Here is a 21,003-nt window from a genome sequence, read left to right on the forward strand (position 1 = left end):
GGTTTAGACAAGTTGGGCTTGAATGGTTGTTAGCAGATCGACGTGGAAATATTCAAGTGATGGGAATGGAAACGTCACATTGTTATACATGCTCCACAACACTTTGATTCCCAAGAGCAAGGATGGCAGTGAGCACTCATACGTGTATTAGCCTCAGCAGATTGTTAAACCGGTCCACTTCCTGTCCAAGAACAGTGGTCAAGGAGTTAAGGCGTCCTTGAGGATCCTTGACGAAAAGGCTCTCAGAAGCGTTTTCCATCTCCAGAATTTCTGAAATACACAGATTCATCAGATGGATTATCATTGATTTCTCTTATAACACTGCACTTATCTTAAGCTTTCTTAAAGCCCACTTCTCTTGTCCCTGGGCCCAGGTTGAACGGGAGTCAGGCTGTGCACACTTCAGGGGCAAGCGCTACATGGCAGACAAGGGACATCCCTGAGACCAGAGGTGCCAGGGGTCTCAAGTTGTCTCCTCTGCCTTGTGTGTACACAGGGTGTGTTAGCCTCACTCTTCCCTGCACACCCATGTTGCATCTAGTCACTGGGTCTTATCTGACTCTTTTTGTGACCCCATGAACTTTAGCCTACCTGGCTCCTCTGTCCATGGGATTTTCTGGGCAAGATTACTGGAGTGGGATGCCATTTCCTTCTCCAGTATCTCCAGTAACTCCAGGGCATCTTCCTGACCCAGGACCCATATCTCTGTGTCTCCTGCTTTGCAGGAAGACTCTTTACCGCTGCTGGGGAAGCCCTCCACGTTGCATCTAGGCATCTAGGAGCGGAAGGGCTGGGAGCAGGACACGCCCCGAGAGAGAAGAGACTTGGCATTTATCTTACTGTTGTTCAAAGGGACTGACTGGATTCTGAAATGATTCCATGGTTCAAACTGGATGAAAAATTGTGCTCTTCTCTTTTCCTATAATCCACCCAGTGGGGGCTCATATAAGCTCTGAACAAAGAAGGACCTGCATTCTCCTGACGTACCTGAGCAAAGCATGAGAAGATGAGTGGTTCTGAGCTATGGACATTAAGTTCCTTCTAACCACTCATTTTGGCTGCTGTAGAAAAATCACACAGCAGTGTGGGTCAGTGCAAGCTCCTGGGTCCACAGGGCTGTGGTTACAGGCCCCTGCTCTTCTCCTTCTGTCTGTCCCCTTGGGCTATTCCAAACCTCAGTTCTCTTGTGGAGCCAACTGCTTTAGGAGGAACATAACTGGCGTCTGAGGGCACATAGGTCTTTTTTTGGGAGGGCCTTTAGAGTATTGGTGGGACTTTGTTGGTGGCTTGGATGGTAAAGAATCTGCCTGCAATGTGAGAGACCTGGGTTTGGTCCCTGGGTCGGGAAGATCCCCTGGAGAAGGGAATGGCTACCTACTCCAGTATTCTTGCCTGGAGAATTCCATGGACAGAGGTTACAGTTCATGGGGTCCCAAAAAGTTGGACACAACTGAGCGACTTTCACTTCAAGAGTATTGGTAAAGCTTAGTGTGACTGCGTGTGCGCGTGCTCAGTTATGGCCAATTATTTGTGACCCCAGAGACCATAGCCCACCAGGCTCCTCTGAAATTGAGTTTTTCACGCAAGAATACTGGAGTGGATTGCCATTTCTTACTCCGGGGGATCGTCCCGACCCATGGATTGAACCCGAGTCTTCTGCACTGGCAGGTGGATTCTTGACCGCTGCACCACCTGCGTGCGCTACTATGATGTAATAAGAAATATGCATTTTGGTCTTTGTCTCCATCTTCTGGCCAGAGTGCCTAAAACCCTTATAATTTCCTCATTGATAAGAGTGATAGGAGCATCTTTTATATAATTATTGGTTTTTGACCCCAACTCCTGAAACAGCTCTTGATCAATAAAGGTGGAAGGGGCATCTTTTATTGTTGATAACAAGCCCCTTTCAACCACACCCGAGTTTATGTTAAGGAGGTGACTCCAGTACTGACCCTAGAGATGAGGGGCTGGTTGTCAGGCAAACTAACCATGTGATGAGAGATTTGGACACTCTAGCTTTACTCTCTGACCTCCTGGGAGAGGGCAGGGGCTGGAGGTTGAGTTACTTATTAAAGGCCAATGATTTAACCAACCATGCCTATGTATGGAAGCTTCCATAAAAACCTAATTGAAGGGGTTTGGAGAGTTTCTGGGTTGGTGAACACATCCATGTGCCAGGAGGGTGGTGTACCCCGACTCCGCAGGGACAAAATCTCCTGTCCTTGGGACTCTTCTGGACATTGTCTTATGTACCTCTTTATCTTGTTGCTTATCTTTATCCTTTATAATATCCTTTGAAATAATCTGGTAAATGTAATTAACTGTTTCCCTGAGTCCTGTGAGCCAGTCTAGAAAATTATGGGAATCCTTGATCTATGGCTGGTTGGTCAGAAATAAAGTTTACAACCTGAGGACTTGCAGTTGACATTTAAAGTGCAGACAGTCTTGTGGGACTGAGCCCTTAACCTGTGGGATTTGTGCCAACTCTGGATAGTTAATGTCATAACTGAGTTGTAGGACATCCAGTTGGTGTTCAGAGAGTTGGAGAATTGCTTAATGTTGGAGGTGGGTAACCCATACACTTGGTATCAGAGTATTGTGAATAGAGACAGAAGCACAGTTTACTTTTATAGTCCTCATTTTTTTTTCTGCCTCGTCTTTCTTTTTCCTATAATGACATTTCCAACCATGAACAATAGATTAAGACATCTAAATCTATAGTCACTCTAAGAAAAGTATGAAAGTGTATCTCTGTGATCATTCAGGAAGATTCCTTAACTCACCAGAAAATAAAGTGAAATAATAAATTATTCTTCTCTACTTCTCACTTCCCAGGTGGCATTAGTGGTAAAGGGTCCGCCTGCCAATGCAGGAGACATAAGGGATGCAGGTTTGATCCCTGAGTCAGGAAGATCCCCTGAAGGAGGGTATGGCAACCCACTCCAGTGTTCTTGCCTGGAGAATCCTATGGACAGAGGAGCCTGGCGGGCTACAGTCCATGGGGTCACAAAGAGTCAGACATGACTGAAATGACTTAACATATATGCACACACTTCTCTTGTTGGAGAAAAAAAGTGAAATGGATTCTAGAGCAGGGCTGTCCAATAGAATATTTTATGATGATGGAAATGTTCTCCATCTGCATTGCCCAATATGGCAGCACTTAAAACGTGACTAGTGCAACTGAGGAAATGAATTTTAAGTTTAAGCAGCCACATGTGGCTAGTGGCTACTGTCTTGGACAGTACAGGTCTAGAGACATTAGGAAGCTCAGAAAAAAGTCTGTTTAAAGTTATTTTGGGCTAGAAACCAACTTTCTCTTCATGCTTCTGGCAGTTGAGATGTCAAGGGGCTGCAGGCTTCTAATCTATAAATAGAGGCCTCTACATTGAAAGAACTCTCTCTCTACATAAAGAAAAAATTCTACATAATAAGCAGATTTGGACACCTGCCTATCACTCAGCTTTCTGAGTTTATTCCTAAAAGTTCCATTACCCACATAAGCCAACAATTGTTTACTACCTGGAACTCTAGTCCGGACAGAAGCAACAAGTTCTTGGACAATTTCATCATTGCTCTTTCCCTCTCCACCAGAAGAGGACCTTGGTTGAACCTCAAGTATAGTGTTGATCAAAGTGTTGGTCTCTTTGTACTATAATGGCGAGAAGAAACAGAACAGTGAGGACCCAAATTCTCAAAAAAATAATTTTTCAGCACATACAGTTTATTACAGAAATAATAGCTGTTGCCAAAACCAAGGACATTTTATTTTTTTATGTTGAAGACAGAGTTGGTAAAATGTGCTCATTGGAAATGCATAGTATTTCATCTGTAGTGTTATAGTTAAACATTTCTGGTTGAACAACACTTTAATGTAACTCATTTAATCATATTTTTTAAATGGCTAAAATGATAAATTTTATGTTATATGTTTTACCACAATAAAAATGGTTAAACAATTTTTGGCTAATTCTTTAAAAGGCAGTTATGAAAGTGAGGAAGAAATAATGAGAATTCAGTTTTAGAGCATACCTTTATTTAAATAACATTTCCTCAATTAGAAAAGTATTATAGAACATTATTAAAAATTTAGAAAAGACAGAAAAGTAAAAAGAAAAATTATTCATGATTTTGCTTTTAAGAAATATTTATAACTTTAGTTTAACTGCCCCACCCCTGAATCAGCCATCTGACTACCAGGGAAGTCCCCACTGGCTCTTTCTAATGTGATTTATTTTTCCTTTGATTTTATGCTTAGAGATTCCTATTCCAAGATCAGTTAAATATTGTTAATTTTTCTAGATTTTTCCTTTATTCAGAAACATGGTGTCTTCTCATGTATATTTGTTGGAATCTCTTAGAGGTTTTCTTTATACTGGTCATAATACTCATCATTCACTTACCCAAGAAAAGAATTCAGAACCTAGAATTACAGATCTTGATTGTAAAAATTATATTTTACATGACAGATCTTCTTTCAAACATTACTTTTGACATGTTCATTAGGTCCTAAACAACTGTAGTGTTATTTACTTAATGCTATAGTTAAATAGCTTGATTTCCTTGCTCAGTGCCAACCATTTAATAGTGATTTTTCCATTTTAGTTTGTGCTTCCCAGGTGTTGCTAGTGTTAAAGAATCCACCTGCCAGTGCAGAAAATGCAAGAGATGTGGGTTCGATTCCTAGGTTGGGAAGATCCCCTGGAGGAGGAAATAGCAAACTATTCCAGTACTGTTGCCTGGAGAATTCCATGGACAGAGAAGCCTGGTGGGCTACAGTCCATGGGGCCACAAAGTGTTGGACATGACTGAGCACATACACTGTTTTAGTTCTTGACTTCTTGCTTACTCAAAAGTCTTGAAACATTTAGAACAGCCAGGCCCAGCTTTCTTTACTGGTCTCTAGTATGCACCTTTGTTAAGTGTAGTTTGCTGAGCCGAGGAAGGAATCATTCATATTTTTTGCATTAATACTCTATTGATGAGACAGAATTATCTAACCTAAATCAACTAAAGCAAAAAGAAGGGATATGTTGGCATATATAGCTGAGAAGACGAGAACTCAAGTCATGTGGGTTTCAGGCATGGATGGATCTAGCATTCTCTCTCCCGTTCATGTCTGGTTGTTTCTCTCATTCTTTCCTGTGGCAGATGACCTTCTTCATGTGGTAGGGAGAAGGGGTCAGGGCATCAGGGATAAGGGCACAGAATGGTGCAGATATGCAGCATCTTAGTCAGTCATTCCAGAGGAAAGACAGCCCTCTCTCAGTCCAGCATCTATATATCATGTCTCAGGAAAGGACTCTCATTCTCCTAGCATGGGCCATGGGTCTGCTCCTTGGACCAGGTCTAGTAGCTGGGTGATGCTGTGATGCCTAGGTCACATGCCCACCTCTGTGAAGGCAAAGAGTGGTTGGAGGTTTTACCAGAATCTAATAGACTGAGGAAGTGGAAGTTGTCCCAAAGGGAAGAGGTAGGAGTCAGGTGTGTACTGTGCCAGAAAAATGAAGGAAGGGAGGCTGGACAGAAAAATATATCTGGGGCCTCACCACATGCCTATTATCTTATTCTCAGTCATTTAGAACTGATGGAAAACACAAAAAACTACATTCACAGGTATACATTGCCAAGAATGCTACTCCTCCCCAAAGTCCTGACTTCTCACTGAATGCAGCAAGTCTATCATTTCCACACTCTTCTCTCTCTTCTTTCACCTCCACATCTACCCACTCTAGAGCAAACAGTCAGATGACTGAATATTAACACTAGGTTTGGCCACCTCTTTTTCCTCCTGAAAGTAGAATCAGGAAAAATGAGATATTCCAACTCTTGACTGAATGTGCTGTGCTTAGTTGCTCAGTCGTGCCCAACTCTTTGCGACCTCATGGACTCTAGCCCAGGCTCCTCTGTCCATGGGGATTCTCCAGGCAAGAGTACTGGAGTGGGTTGCCATGCTCTCCTCCAGGGGATCGTCCCAACCCAGGAATCGAATCCAGGTCTCCTGCATTGCAGGCAGATTCTTTTACCATCTGAGCCACCAGGGAAGCCCTTCACTGAATAGCAAACCAATTTTTAGGGCAGAGAGCATGACATAGGTTTTGGATCATTGAGAAGTTCCACAGTTGTTTTGTACATGTTCCTTGATATCTAGGCTGATTTTACCCTCTAATTTGTCTTTTATTTGAACAGACAAAATTTAAATTGCAAAGAAAGGTGATTCCCTTCAGCTTCATGAGGCCAACGTGGTCTCCAACATTTAGAGTATTCCAGGGCCCCAGGGACATACCTCTTTTCATGGCTTTGGTTCACCTAAAGATTCCAGAACAGAAGGGACCAGTCATGGGGGAGTCTTGAGTGCCATGCCGAGGAACTTGGACTACCCTTAAGTAATGGCATGGCATCAGAGGGTCTTGGAGGAGTAAAATTATCCATTTTGATCTTTGGACCTATTGCTGTGGTCAGGTTGTTGTTATTCTGTTGCTAAGTCATGTCCAATTCTGCAACCCCATGGCCTGTAGCATGGCAGGCTCCTGTGTCCTCCACTGTTTCCCAGAGTTTGCTCAAATTCGTGTCCATTGAATTGGTGACACTATATAACCATCTCATCCTCTGCCTCTCCCTTATCCTTTTCCCTTCAATCTTTCCCAGCATCAGGGTCTTTTCCAGTGAGTCAGCTCTTCTCATCAGGTGGCCAAAGTATTGGAGCCTCAGAATTAGTCCTTTCAGTGAATATCCAGGATTCATTTCCTTTGAGATTGACTTTACTTGCTCTCCTTACAGTCCCAGGGACTCTCAAAAGTCTTCTCCAGCACCACCATTCAAAAGCATGAATTCTCAGCCTTCGTTATGGTCCAGCTCTCCATCCATACATGACTACTGGAAAACCATAGCTTTGACTATATGGATCTTTGTTGGCAAAGTGATGTCTCTACTTTTTACTACGCTGTCTAGGTTTGTCATAGCTTTTCTTCCAAGGAGCAAGTGTCTTTTAATTTCATGGCTGTAGTCACTGTCTGCAGTGATTTTGGAGCCAGGAAGATAAAATCTGTCACTGCTTCCACTTTTTTGTCTTATATTTGCCATTAAGTGATGGGACCAGATGCCATGATTTTAGTGATCTGGTCCTATGACCTTGATGAACTGTGCTTTCATTTTTTAATTTTTAAATTATTTTTTAAAAATTAATATATAATAGCCAGGGAACTATATTCAATATCCTGTGACAAACCATAATGGAAAAGAATATGAAAAATTATATATATATATGTATAACTGAGTCACTGCTATACAGAAGAAATTAACATTGTAAATCAACTACACTTCAATAAATTTTTTTAAATTGTTGAGTCAAAAAATTGAGATATAGTTGATGTACAATATTATATGTTACAGGTGTACAGCAGAGTGATTCACAATTTTAAAAGGTTATACATCATTTATAGTTATCATAAAATATTTCCTACTTGTGTTGTACAATATGCCCTTATAGCTTTCTAATTTTATACATGATAGTCTATACTTCTTAATCTCTTACCCCTCTTTTGCCCCCTACTCTTTCCTTTCCTTGCTGGTAACCACTAGTCTGTTCTCTGTATCTGTAAGTGTGCTTCTTTTTTGTTACCTTCACACGTTTGTCGTAATTTTTGGATTCCACATATAAGTGATATCACACAATATTTCTCTCTCTCTGACTTATTTCACTCAGCATAATGCCCTCCAAGTCCAACCTGCTGTTGCAAACAGCAAAATCAATGATCTGTGCTTTTGAAGAGCAGTGTTTGATTTATCTGCCTTGGATATTTGCTATTATACTTTTATAACCTATTCATCTGTGGATCCATAAATCCTTGTATAATATGATATAAATATCCCCAGAATGGAGAGAGAAGAGCAAAAGAGAAAGGACTGTCTGGATTACCATCCAAATCCCCATATTATGGAAGACTAGCAGGTAGATTATGGACCAGGCAGAGGCTGGAAGGTGAGGAGGTGGTCAGTGACAAGAAGATACCTAATTAGGATTCCATGAAAGATCCAGAGACAACAGGTGGCTAAATTGGAACCAAATGCTAAAGCTGAGGTGAAACATTTATTTTATTTATTTAAGAAGATTATAATTTACACAACCAGTGAGATGATTATGGATGTTTCAGGTTTATATACACAATATGAATATGCATTTAAGTTGAAAGGCCACATACCTGGTAAACTAGGTTGGCATTTTCATGCATTCCAAATATTTCTGGGTCATCTATCAAAGGTAGGTTTTCAATGTAGTCTTTAAACTCTTGCAGGCTGTCAGCCAAGGGTGCAAAATAGATACCTGTTATTGAAAACACAGAAGGCAAATATGTCTTAAATAGATGACTTTTGAGTACCGCCAAGTTTGGTGCTTCTCTGTCTGTTCAGATGGTGGCTGTCATCAGCTGTGTCATGGATAAACAGGGATGGTTTTTTGCAAGCCCCCTAGCTTTCATTGCTGTGTCAAATTACTTCACGTTTTCTGGAGGCCTTTAGCATCTATCAGTGTCCTAACCTTTTAAGGTGTCACCTGCAGAACATTCCAAGATTCTAAGAATTCAGGGATGTGCTGCTGAAAGGTGTGCTCTGAAGTGATAAAACTTTGAAAACACATTTAGACAGAATACAATCTACTTTAGACCAGAAATAGTTAAAAACGGTTATCACAGAATAGATATCTTTGTACTCTTACAACCAAAGCTGAAGCTATGACAATCCTGGACCGCATATTAAAAAGCAGAAACATCACTTTGCCAACAAAGGTCCATATAGTTAAGGATATGGTTTTTCCAATAGTCACGTATGGACATGAGAATTGGACTGAAGAATTGGTGCTTTTGAACTATGGTGCTGGAGAAGACTCTTAAGAGTCCCTTGCACAGCAATGAGATCAAACCAGTCAATCCTAAAGGAAATCAACTCTGAATATTCATTGGAAGGACTGATGCTGAAGCTACAATACTTTGGCCACCTGATGGGAAGAGCCAACTCATCAGAAAAGATTCCAATGCTGGAAAAGACGGAGGGCATGAGGAGAAGGGGGCAACAGAGAAAGAGATGGTTGGATGGCATCACTGACTCAACGGTCATGAGTTTGAGATAGTGAAGGACGAGTTTGAGATAGTGAAGGACAAGTGAAGCCTGGCATGCTGCAATCCCTGGGGTCACAAAGAGTTAGGCACGACTTAGCAACTGAAAAAGGAACAAAGCATGGGGATGGTGAGTGTGGGGGTCTGGGTGGTGCGGACTGGACACAGATAGCTCCTGGATGGAAAACTGAGGACGCTGTTAATGACTTCTTGGAAAAGGTCTTTTTCCATAGTATTGAAAAGTCACTCACCTGATTCAGAATATTTATAACCGTCTTGTAATGTTTCAGGAGAAAAAAATCTTTTCAAGACAGTACGAAGGCATCTTTGATCCCAGGTATCTGTAACTCTTCCACCATAGGTAATTTCACCTGAAAAGGAGTTTGCATTTAAAAATGTTGTTTGTTTTTAACTGATATGCATACCCACATTCTAATAGGTTTATTTATTTACACATTTGGCACATTGAGTGTCTTTCCACTAACCTATCCCTAAAGATAATAAAAGTCAATTTTTAAAAAGCAGAAAGAAGACTAGTATATGTTGTTGTTTAGTTGATAAGTTGTGTCCAATTCTTTTGTGACCCCCACCTGAACTGTAGCCTGCCAGGCTCCTCTGTTCATGAGGTTTCCCAGGCAAGAAAATACTATAGTGGGTTGCCATTTTCTCCTCCAAGGGATCTTCCTGACCCGGGGATGGAACCCTTGTCTCCTGCACTGGCAGGTAGATTCTTTACCATTGAGTCACCAGAGAAGCCCAAGGAGGTATATATATTTTCTCCCAATTATTTTGCCTTTCCCAAATAATTGAAACTAAAGCTACTGAGCTCTGTTTACATATTTCTTCTTTCTTCCTGTTTTTTTTCTTGGTCTAAAAAATATTGAAATATTGACTTTTGGCCTTATCCCATCATTGACTGTAGTATTGTAAAACATACCTACTTTGCATCAAAGACTGCTTTTTGGGGGCCAGTAAGCTAAATGGAACCAAAATATTTACAACAAGGCATTCAAAATCGATAGATCCAAGATGAAAGAGACAATTTACCTCACAGAAATTATATTATGGGGTATTAAAATTTATTGGTATCCCATCTCTCTTTCCACAGAGAAGCTATGCTCCATTGTCACCCCCACATTACAATAGGAAAGATAGTTATTCTGTGCTGTAATGATTGTATTACTGATGTGGTGGTTTAGTTGCTAAGTCATGTCTGACTCATGAGACCCTGTGAACTGTAGCCTGCCAGGCTCCTCTGGGAAATTCATGAAATTTCCCAAGCAAGAATACTGGAGTGAGTTGCCATTTCCTTCTCCAGGGGATCTTCCCTACCCAGGGATTGACCCTGCATCTTCTGCACTGAGGGTGGATTCTTTACACCTGAAACACCAGGGAAGCCCACTGCTGATATAATTCCTTGGAAAAATTCCAGACCCATTGCTACAATTTCTTATTCACCTCTGTAGTGCTCCAAGAAGAATTTTACCTATGATACTGAGGTTCTCAACTTCTGATTCTTTTAAATGTTCATCTGCTCATCTCCATCTCTTATTATGTCAAGATTTTTTTCATTCTCTTTCAAGCTGACATGGTTGGTTGAGAGAAAGTTATTTGTGCTTGGATCTTTGTAGTTTATTTCTTCCAGGATAGCAATGTGCTAACTGGCATCTATCTTTTGTCTCCTGTTGAAGCATGTCTGGTCAGTTTTTTTTTTTTTTTAATTTATTTATTTTAATTGGAGGCTAATTATTTTACAGTATTGTAGTGGTTTCTGTCATACATTCACATGAATCAGCCATGGATGTACATGTGTTCCCCATCCTGAACCCTCCTCCCATTTCCCTCCCCATTCCATCCCTCAGGGTCATCCCAGGGCACCAGCCCTGAGCACCCTGTCTCATGCATCGAGCCTGGACTGGAAATCTATTTCACATATGATAATATACATGTTTCAATGCCATTCTCTCAAATCATCCCACTCTCGCCTTCTCCCAGAGTCCAAAAGTCTGTTCTTTACATCTGTGTCTCTTTTGCTATCTCGCATTTAGGGTCATTGTAACCATCTTTCTAGATTACATATATATGCATTAATATACTATGTTGGTGTTTTTCTTTCTGACTTACTTCACTCTGTATAATAGGCTCCAGTTTCATCCACCTCATTAGAACTGATTCAAATATATTCTTTTTAATAGCTGAGTAATATTCCATTGTGTATATGTACCACAGCTTTCTTATCTATTTGTCTGATGATGGACATCTAGGTTGCTTCCATGCCCTGGCTATTATAAACAGTGCTGCAATGAACACTGGGGTACACGTGTCTCTTTCAATTCTGGTTTCCTCAGTATGTATGCCCAGCAGTGGGATTGCTGGGTCATATGGCAGTTCTATTTCCAGTTTTTTAAGGAATCTCCACACTGTTCTCCATAGTGGCTGTACTAGTTTGCATTCCCACCAACAGTGTAAGAAGGTTCCCTTTTCTCTGCACCCTCTCCAGCATTTATTGTTTGTAGACTTTTTAATAGCAGCCATTGTGACCAGTGTGAGATGGTATCTCATTGTGGTTTTGATTTGTATTTCTCTGATAATGAGTGATGTTGAGCCTCTTTTAATGTGTTTGTTAGCCATCTGTATGTCTTCTTTGGAGAAATGTCTGTTTAGTTATTTGGCCCATTTTTTGACTGAGTCATTTATTTTTCTGGAATTGAGCTGCATGAGCTGCTTGTATATTTTTGAGATTAATTCTTTGTCAGTTGCTTCGTTTGCTATTATTTTCTCCCCTTCTGAAGGCTGTCTTTTCACCTTGCTTATAGTTTCCCTCATTGTGCAAAAGTTTTTAAATTTAATTAGGTTCCATTTGTTTATTTTTGCTTTTATTTCCATTACTCTGGGAGGTGGTTCATAGAGGATCCTTCTGTGATTTATGTCGGAGAGTGTTTTGCCTATATTTTCCTCTAGGAGTTTTATAGTTTCTGGTCTTACATTTAGATCTTTAATCCATTTTGAGTTTATTTTTGTGTATGGTGTTAGAAAGTGTTCTAGTTTCATTCTTCTACAAGTGGTTGACCGGTTTTCCCAGCACCACTTGTTAAAGAGATTGTCTTTTCTCCATTGTATATTCTTGCCTCCTTTGTCAAAGATAAGGTGTCCACAGGTGCATGGATTTATCTCTAGGCTTTCTATTTTGTTCCATTGACCTATGTTTCTGTCTTTGTGCCAGTACTATACTGTCTTGATGACTTGTAGCTTTGTAGTATAGCCTGAAGTCAGGCAGGTTGATTCCTCCAGGTCCATTCTTCTTTCTCCAGATTGCTTTGGCTATTCAAGGTTTTTTGTATTTCCATACAAATTGTGAAATTATTTGTTCTAGTTCTCTGAAAAATACCATTGATAGCTTGATAGGGATTGCATCAAATCTATAGATTGCTTTGGGTAGTATACTCATTTTCACTATATTGATTCTTCTGATCCATAAACATGGTATATTTATCCATCTAGTTGTGTCATCTTTGATTTCTTTCATCAGTGTTTTATAGTTTTTTATATATAGGCTTTTTGTTTCTTTAGGTAGATTTATTCCTAAGTATTTTGTTCATTTTATTGCAATGGTGCATGGAATTGTTTCCTTAATTTCTCTTTCTGTTCTCTCATTGTTAGTGTATAGGAATGCAACAGATTTCTATGTGTTAATTTTATATCCTGCAACTTTACTATATTCATTGATTAGCTCTAGTAATTTTCTGGTGGAGTCTTTAGGGTTTTCTATGCAGAGGATCATGTCATCTGCAAACAGGGAGAGTTTTACTTCTTCTTTTCCAATCTGAATTCCTTTTATTTCTTTTTCTTCTCTGATTGTTGTGGCTAAAACTTCCAAAACTATGTTGAGTAGCAGTGGTGAGAGTGGGGACCCTTGTCTTGTTCCTGACTTTAGGGGAAATAATTTCAATTTTTTCACCACTGAGGATAATGTTTGCTGTGGGTTTATCATATATGACACGAATGAGTGACTGAACTGAACTGAACTGAATCATATATGGCTTTTATTATGTTGAGATATGCTCTTTCTATGCCTACTTTCTGGAGGGTTTTTATCATAAATGGATGTTGAATTTTGTCAAAGGCTTTCTCTGCATCTATTGAGATAATCATATGGTTTTTGTCTTTCAATTTGTTAATGTGGTGTATCCCATTGATTGATTTACAAATGTTGAAGAATCCTTGCATCCCTGGGATAAAGCCCACTTGGTCATGATGTATGATCTTTTTAATATATTGTTGGATTCTGTTTGCTAGAATTTTGTTAAGGATTTTTGCATCTATGTTCATCAGTGATATTGGCCTGTAGTTTTCTTTTCTGTGGTATCTTTGGTTTTGGTATTAGGGTGATGGTGGGCTTATACAATGAGTTTGGAAGTTTTACCTTCCTCTGCAATTTTCTGGAAGCGTTTGAGTAGGATAGGTGTTAGCTCTTCTCTAAATTTTTGGTAGAATTCAGCTGTGAAGCCGTCTGGTCCTGGGCTTTTGTTTGCTGGAAGATTTCTGATGACAGTTTTGATTTCCATGCTTGTGATGGGTCTGTTAAGATTTTCAATTTCTTCCTGGTTCAGCTTTGGAAAGTTGTACTTTTCTAAGAACTTGTCCATTTCTTCCACGTTGTGTATTTTGTTGGTATATAGTTGCTGATAGTAGTCTCTTATGATCCTTTGTATTTCTGTGTTGTCTGTTGTGATTTTTCCATTTTCATTTTTAATTTTGTTGATTTAATTCTTCTCCCTTTTTTTCTTGATGAGTCTGGCAAATGGTTTGTCTATTTTATTTATCTTCTCAAAGAACCAGCTTTTAGCTTTGTTGATTTTTGTTATGGTCTCCTTTGTTTCTTTTTCACTTATTTCTGCCCTAATTTTTATGATTTCTTTCCTTCTATTAACCCTGGGGTTCTTCATTTCTTCTTTTTTCTAATTGCTTTAGGTATAGAGTTAGGTTATTTATTTGATTTTTCTCTTATTTCTTGAGGTAAGCTTGTATTGCTATGAACCTTCTTCCCCTTAGCACTGCTTTTACTGAATCCCATAGGTTTAGGGTTGTTGTGTTTTCATTTTCATTTGTTTCTATGCATATTTTGATTTCTTTTTTGATTTCTTCTGTGATTTGTTGGTTATTCAGAAGCGTGTTGTTTAGCCTCCATATGTTTGTATTTTTAATAGTTTTTTCCCTGTAGTTGACATCTTATCTTACCACATTGTGATCAGAAAAGATGCTTGGAATGATTTTAATTTTTTTGAATTTACCAAGGCTAGATTTATGGCCCAGGATGTGCTCTATCCTGGAGAAGGTTCCATGTGCACTTGAGAAAAAGGTGAAATTCATTGTTTTGGGGTGAAATGTCCTATAGATATCAATTAGGTCTAACTGGTCCATTGTATCATTTAAAGTTTGTGTTTCCTTGCTAATTTTCTGTTTAGTTGATCTATCCATAGGTTTGAGTTGGGTATTAAAGTCTCCCACTATTATTGTGTTACTGTTAATTTCCTCTTTCGTACTTGTTAGCATTCACCTTACATATTGCAGTGCTCCTATGTTGGGTGCATATATATTTATAATTGTTATATCTTCTTCTTGGACTGATCCTTTGATCATTATGTAGTGTCCTTCTTTGTCTCTTTTCATGGCCTTTATTTCAAAGTCTATTTTATCTGATATGAATATTGCTACTCCTCCTTTCTTTTGGTCTCCATTTGAGTGAAATATCTTTTTCCAGCCCTTCACTTTCAGTCTGTAGCTGTCCCTTGTTTTGAGGTGGGTCTCTTGTAGACAAAATATATAAGGGTCTTGTTTTTGTATCTATTCAGCCACTCTTTGTCTTTTGGTTGGGGCATTCAACCCATTTACGTTTAAGGTAATTATTGATAAATATGATCCTGTTGCCATTTACTTTGTTGTTTTAGGTTTGAGTTTATAAACCTTTTCTGTGTTTCCTGTCTAGAGAAGATCCTTTAGCATTTGTTGGAGAGCTGGTGCTGAATTCTCTCAGCTTTTGCTTGTCTGTAAAGCTTTTGATTTCTCCTTCATATTTGAATGAGATCCTTGCTGGGTATAGTAATTTGGGTTGTAGGTTTTTCTCTTTCATCACTTTAAGTATGTCCTGCCATTCCCTTCTGGCCTGAAGAGTTTCTATTGAAAGATCAGCTGTTATCCTTATGGGAATCCCCTTGTGTTATTTGTTGTTTTTCCCTTGCTGCTTTTAATATTTGTTCTTTGTGTTTGATCTTTGTTAATTTGATTAATATGTGTCTTGGGGGGTGTTTCACCTTGGGTTTATCCTTTTTGGGACTCTCTGGGTTTCTTGGACTTGGGTGGCTATTTCCTTCCCCATTTTAGGGAAGTTCTCAACTATTATCTCTTCAAGTATTTTCTCATGGCCTTCCTTTTTGTCTTCTTCTGGAACTCCTATGATTTGAATGTTGGGGCATTTGACATTGTCCTAGACCTCTGGTCAGTCTTATTGGCTTAGCCACTTAGAGTGAGGGTGTAGCCGACTCCCTGTATCAACAGTTCTAAGAAGGAAGAAGGAGATGCTGTTGTACTTTCCTGAGAATATTCTTCGGTTACCCTCTGGGAAGTCTTGGAACACAAAGTTGGGTTAAATCTTTATGGTCAGTTTATCTAGTTTTGGACTAACTCTAAGCTCCTCTTGCATCCTGGGGGCTGGATGGAAATATAAAGGTCAAGTTTCTTCAGTTGTATGATGATGTCTGGGAAAGGAGGGTGGCTTGGAAAAGTCAGGTTCCAATAATTAGTCAGTAGTGAGAGGAAGAGTTGCCCTAAAATGCACTATTCTAAAAAAAAAAATTCAGGGACTTTCCTGGTGATTCAGTGGTTAAGATTCCATGCTTCCACTGTTGGGTTGATACTTGGTTGGGGAACTAAGATCCTACATGCCTCACAGCAGGACCAAAATATTTCAAACTAAAATATCTACATTTTTGAGAAGCAGCACGGAAATTATTTGCCTTAAAAATCAGATTTTATGATTCTGTGTCCAGATTCAGTGTTTATCTTTTTCTTTGATCAAATAAGCAAACCAGGAGCTCGAGTAATTTGACTCAAGGTATCTGACTCAATTTTAGGCTTACTTTTAAGCAGCAGTTTTCTGGATTTAGAATAAGAACATTTGGGAGGGGGTGTCCACCACACATACCCACTGTGTGTCCTAGCCCTGGCATGATGGTTCCTAAAGGTCTTGCTGCAAATCCTGATGTCATGGTTTTCCCCTTCTCTTCTATTCTTATCCCCATGGGTTGGCTCAGGGATGGCCTGATACAAACTGGACAGGCCTAAGGTTTGGCTTTGTCCTTGTCCACTCTGTGCTCAGATCTGATTCCTGGACTTAGGCATTGCTGTAGCTTACTCTATAAAATTTTAAGGACGCCCCCCCACCTCCTCCAACCCCAAACACCTTATCATATTCAAAGCCTCCTTAATCTTTCTCTGTTTATTCACTCCTGTCTAATCTCCCCCTTGGTGTTGCTATAATCCCCTTGTTCAATTCTTCATCTTGCTTTTACTATAGCTTTGTAAATAATTGCACCTCTTCCCAGCCTAAAAGACTGTAATTGTCAGCCATTGCTTAGAAGGTAGAGTCCAAATTTATGAAGAAAACACACAGGCTTTCAAGATGAGCCCGTAGATCTTTTTTTTTTTTTTTAGTTTTATTGAAGGTAAAGCTTTCTTCCATATACATCACCTCTTTAAAAAAATGATTTATTCACTTTAGTATTGGCTGTACTGGATCTTTGTTGCTGCATAGGTTTTTCTCTGGTCATGGAGAGCAGGGGCTACTCTCTAGCTGTGGTGCGTAGGCTTCTAATTGCAGTGGCTTCTCCTGTTTTGGAGCATGGTTTCTAGAGTGCTTGGGCTTCAGTAGTTGTGACTCCCCAGGCTCTAGAGCACAGGCTCAGTAGTTGTGATGCATGGGCTTAGTTGCTCTGTGGCATGTGGGATCTCTGTAGACCAGAGATTGAACTCATGTCTCCTGCACTGGCAGGTGGATTCTTTACCACTGAGCCACCAGGGAAGATGACATCATCTCTTTATAGCCTGCGCATAGCTCATCCTGACACTGCTTGCTGCGCTTTCCCATCAGTGTTCTCTCTGTCAGAGTGCTCTCCTGCCTCTTCTCTTCCGCTGAGCCCAACCCACTTTTCAACATCCTGCTCAACCATCACACCTCGGTGGGGCTTCCCTAGATTCCTCCAGGTAGCGTTATTTGCTCCTTTTGAATTCCCATAGTATTGTCCTTACAACTTCTATTTTGGTAATTATACCATATTATAGTTTATTTATTATCTCCATCCATGAGTTTTTGGTAGATGGGTGCTACATCATCTTTGTATTTCCAGCCTTTAACATAGTATTACTAAGCTGTATTTTCTGGATTAGTCCATAGATGGCTGTCTAAAATCTCACCATGAGCAAATATCATTGCCTGGATATAGCACTGCCTTTTTTTAATAAAAAGTTTTAAAATTTATTTTATTTTTGGCTGCACTGGGACTTCATTGCTATGCTCAGGCTTTCTCTAGTTGCAGCTAGAGAGAGGGTGACTCTTCGTTGTGGTGTGTGGGCTTCTCATTGCAGTGGCTTCTCTTATTGCAGAGTACAGGCTCTGGGCTTCAGTAGTTGTGAGGCATGTGGAATCTTCCCAGACCAAGGATTGAACCTGTGTCCCTTGCATTGGCAGCATATTCTTAACCACTCTGGACCACCAGGGAAGTCCCCAGCATTGCCTTTTTTCTCCTACTTTTAAAAAAACTTTTTAATGAGCTATACCTTGAAGATCATAAAATCACTTAAATTTCACATGTATAACTAGTTTTTAGTAAATTTACAAGATTATATAACTATCATTATAATCTAATTTTAGAACATTTCTATCATCTTCCACAGAATACATCTTGTGCCCATTTGCAGTCACAGTCCTTTTCTATTCTGCCCCATGCAATCATTCTTTCTGTCTGTATTCTACTTCCTGTCTGTATATTTGATTTTTCTGGAAATTTCACATAAATGGAATATACAGCATGTGATATTTTGTGTCTGGCTTCTTTGACTTAGCATGTTTTTGAAGTTTATCCATGTTGGAGCATGTATCAGTACTTTATTTCTTTTTATGGAGCAATTATGGCTCAGCTGGTAAAGAATCTGCCTGCAATTCGAAAAGATCTGGGTTCGATCCCTGGGTTGGGAAGATTCCCTGGAGTAGGAAAAGGCTACCCACTCCAGTATTCTGGCCTGGAGAATTTCATGGACTATATAGTCCATGGGGTTGCAAAGAGTTGGACACCACTGAGAGACTTTCACTTTTCAATACTACATTGTGGAGTTTTCCCGTTGGCTCAGCCATAACGTATTCACTTTCAATGCAGGAGAAGCAGGAGACATGGGTTCCATCCCTAGGCTGGGAAGATCCCCTGGAGAAGGAAATGACAACCCACTACAGTATTCTTGCCCAGGAAATTCCATGGACAGAGGAGCTTGTGGGTTACAGTCGATGGGGTCACAAAGAATCGGACACAACTGAGTACACATGTCAATATTACAGTGTATGGAATATACCTTGTTTCACTCATCCATTCATAAGTTGATAGACATTCAGGTTGTTTCCACTTTTTGGTATTATTAATAATGCTGTTATGAGCATGAATGCTGTTATGAACATTTATGTACAAGTTTTAGTGTGGACATGTGTTTTCTTTTTCCCTGATATATATGCAGCAGTGGAATGGAATTTATAGGTCATATGGTAAGACTATTAAAATATTTTCCAAAGCAGTGGCACCTCATTGCATTGCCACCAGCAATGTAGGAGAGTTTCAGTTTCTTCACTTTCTTGATAACACTTGTTATGGTCTTTTTTTTATTATAGTCATCCTAATAGGTATAAAGTGGTATCTCAATATGGTTTCAATTTTCATTTTCCTAATGATTAATTGAGCATATTTTCATGTGCTTCTTAGGCATCTGTTTGTATTTTTTGGTGAAATGTACATTCAAATCTTTTGCCCATTTTAAAATTGGATTTTTTTTCTTACTGTTATAGGAGTTCTTTACACACTTCATAGACAGGTTCCTTATCAGATACATGACTTGCAAATATTTTATCTCAGTATATGTCTTGCTTTTTCATTTTCTTGATAGTATTTGCTGAGGTGTAAAAGCTTTACATGTTGAAAAAGTTGAATTTATTATTTTTCTTTAATTACTAGTGGCTTTTGCACCATATTGAAGAAGCCATAATTAACCTAAAGTCATGAGGATTTATTTATATGCTTTCTCTTAAGAGTTTTATAGTTTTAGCTCTTACATTTAGATATACCACTCAGTTTGAATTAATTTTTTTGTATGCTATGAGATAAGGATTCAAATTCTCTCTTTAGCAGCTGGGTATCCAATTGTCCCAGCATCATTTGTTAAGTTGTCCTGGTGCCTTTGTTAAAAATGATGATAAATATAAGAGTTTATTTCTGAATTCTCAATTCTGTTCCATTGATTATATGTCTAATTATGCCAGTACTATATAGTCTTTTTTTAAAAATTGAATTTAATTGATTTACAATATTGTGTTTAAGGTGTACAGCAAAATGATTCAATTATACATATATGTGTATATATCTTTTTTCCAATTCTTTTCTGTTATAGTTTGTTACAAGATATTGAATATAGCTTCCTGTGCTATACAGTAAATCCTGTTTTGATTATTGTGGTTTTGTATAACTTTTGAAATTGGGAATTATAACTCTTCTGACTCATTCATTTTTTTTTTTTAAGATCGTTTTTGTTTTTTGGGGCCCTTCACATTTCCGCAGATTTTATGATCAGCTTTAGCTGTTAAATCTGTCAGTGATTGTGCTAAATCTATGTTGTGCTTGTGCTTAGTTGCTCAGTCATGTCTGACTGTTTGTAATCCCATGGACTGTAGCCCACCAGGCTCCTCTGTCCATGGGGATTCTCCAGGCAAGAATACTGTAGTGGGTTGCCATGCCCTCCTCCAGGGGATCGTCCCGACTCAGGGATTGAACCCAGGTCTCCCGCATTTCAGGCAGACTCTTTACCATCTGAGCCACCAGGGAAGCCCATGTTAAATCTATAGATTGTGTTAAATCTATAGATCGGTCTGGGGAATGTTATTACTTTAACGATATTGTATCTCTCAATTCATAAGCATGTCATGTCTCTTCATTAATTTAGATTATCTTTAATTTTCTTTGGCAGTGCTTTGCAGGTTTCAGTGTACAAATCTGCACTTCTTTTATTAAATTTATTCTTAAGCTGTTTATTCTTTTTGATGTTATCATGAACGTAATTACAAATATTTTCAAATTGTTCATTGCCAGTGTATAGAAAAGGAGTTGATTTTTGTATATTGACTTTGTATCCCACTGCCTTGCTGAACTCATTTGTTACTTCCAGTGTGTGTTTGTGAATTCTTTAGGATTTTCTGCATTCGAGATGTCAACTGCAAATAATTTACTTCTTCCATTCTAAACTGATGTCTTTTATTTATTTCCTTGTCTAATTTTCCAGGATAGAAACTTCAGCACAACATTGAATAGTAGTAGTGAGAAAAGATATATCATTGTCTTGTTCCTTTCTATGCTTTTCAAAACCCAGTTACTTTCACAGCAGTAGAAACAACTGAGCTAATAGAAAGGTCAAAGGTTCTAGGAAAGAAAGAAAGCAGAGAAAAGCTGGGAAGCAGGAATTTCAGGGTATGTACAGGGTGGCAGGGAGAGTACTGTCTAGTTCACTGTTATGTTAAGCAATCTTAGCCCCACAGGAATGGCTGGGGGCAGAAGTCCAAAGGAGTTTCCCAGGTTCCATGCCCACCCTT

At 39.1% G+C, this 21,003-nt stretch overlaps 2 protein-coding genes across 2 annotated transcripts in view; both read right to left on the reverse strand.

The window, feature by feature from the left end:
* The window catches only part of TMSB10 (thymosin beta 10), a 225,675-nt gene that overhangs the window by 121,751 nt on the left and 82,921 nt on the right, over positions 1-21,003 (reverse strand). The gene's annotated exons all lie outside the window — the stretch shown is intronic.
* DNAH6 (dynein axonemal heavy chain 6) overlaps positions 1-21,003 on the reverse strand; it is a 279,939-nt gene that overhangs the window by 15,866 nt on the left and 243,070 nt on the right. Inside the window, exons 69-72 of the mRNA XM_055540370.1 lie at positions 9,362-9,481; positions 8,202-8,323; positions 3,523-3,652; positions 143-270 (exon numbers count right to left, since the gene is read on the reverse strand). Coding sequence (XP_055396345.1) covers positions 143-270; positions 3,523-3,652; positions 8,202-8,323; positions 9,362-9,481 — 500 coding nt within the window. The remainder of the gene's footprint in view (positions 1-142; positions 271-3,522; positions 3,653-8,201; positions 8,324-9,361; positions 9,482-21,003) is intronic.

The sequence above is a fragment of the Bubalus kerabau genome, chromosome 11 (assembly GCF_029407905.1).
Source record: "Bubalus kerabau isolate K-KA32 ecotype Philippines breed swamp buffalo chromosome 11, PCC_UOA_SB_1v2, whole genome shotgun sequence".
NCBI lineage: Eukaryota > Metazoa > Chordata > Mammalia > Artiodactyla > Bovidae > Bubalus > Bubalus kerabau.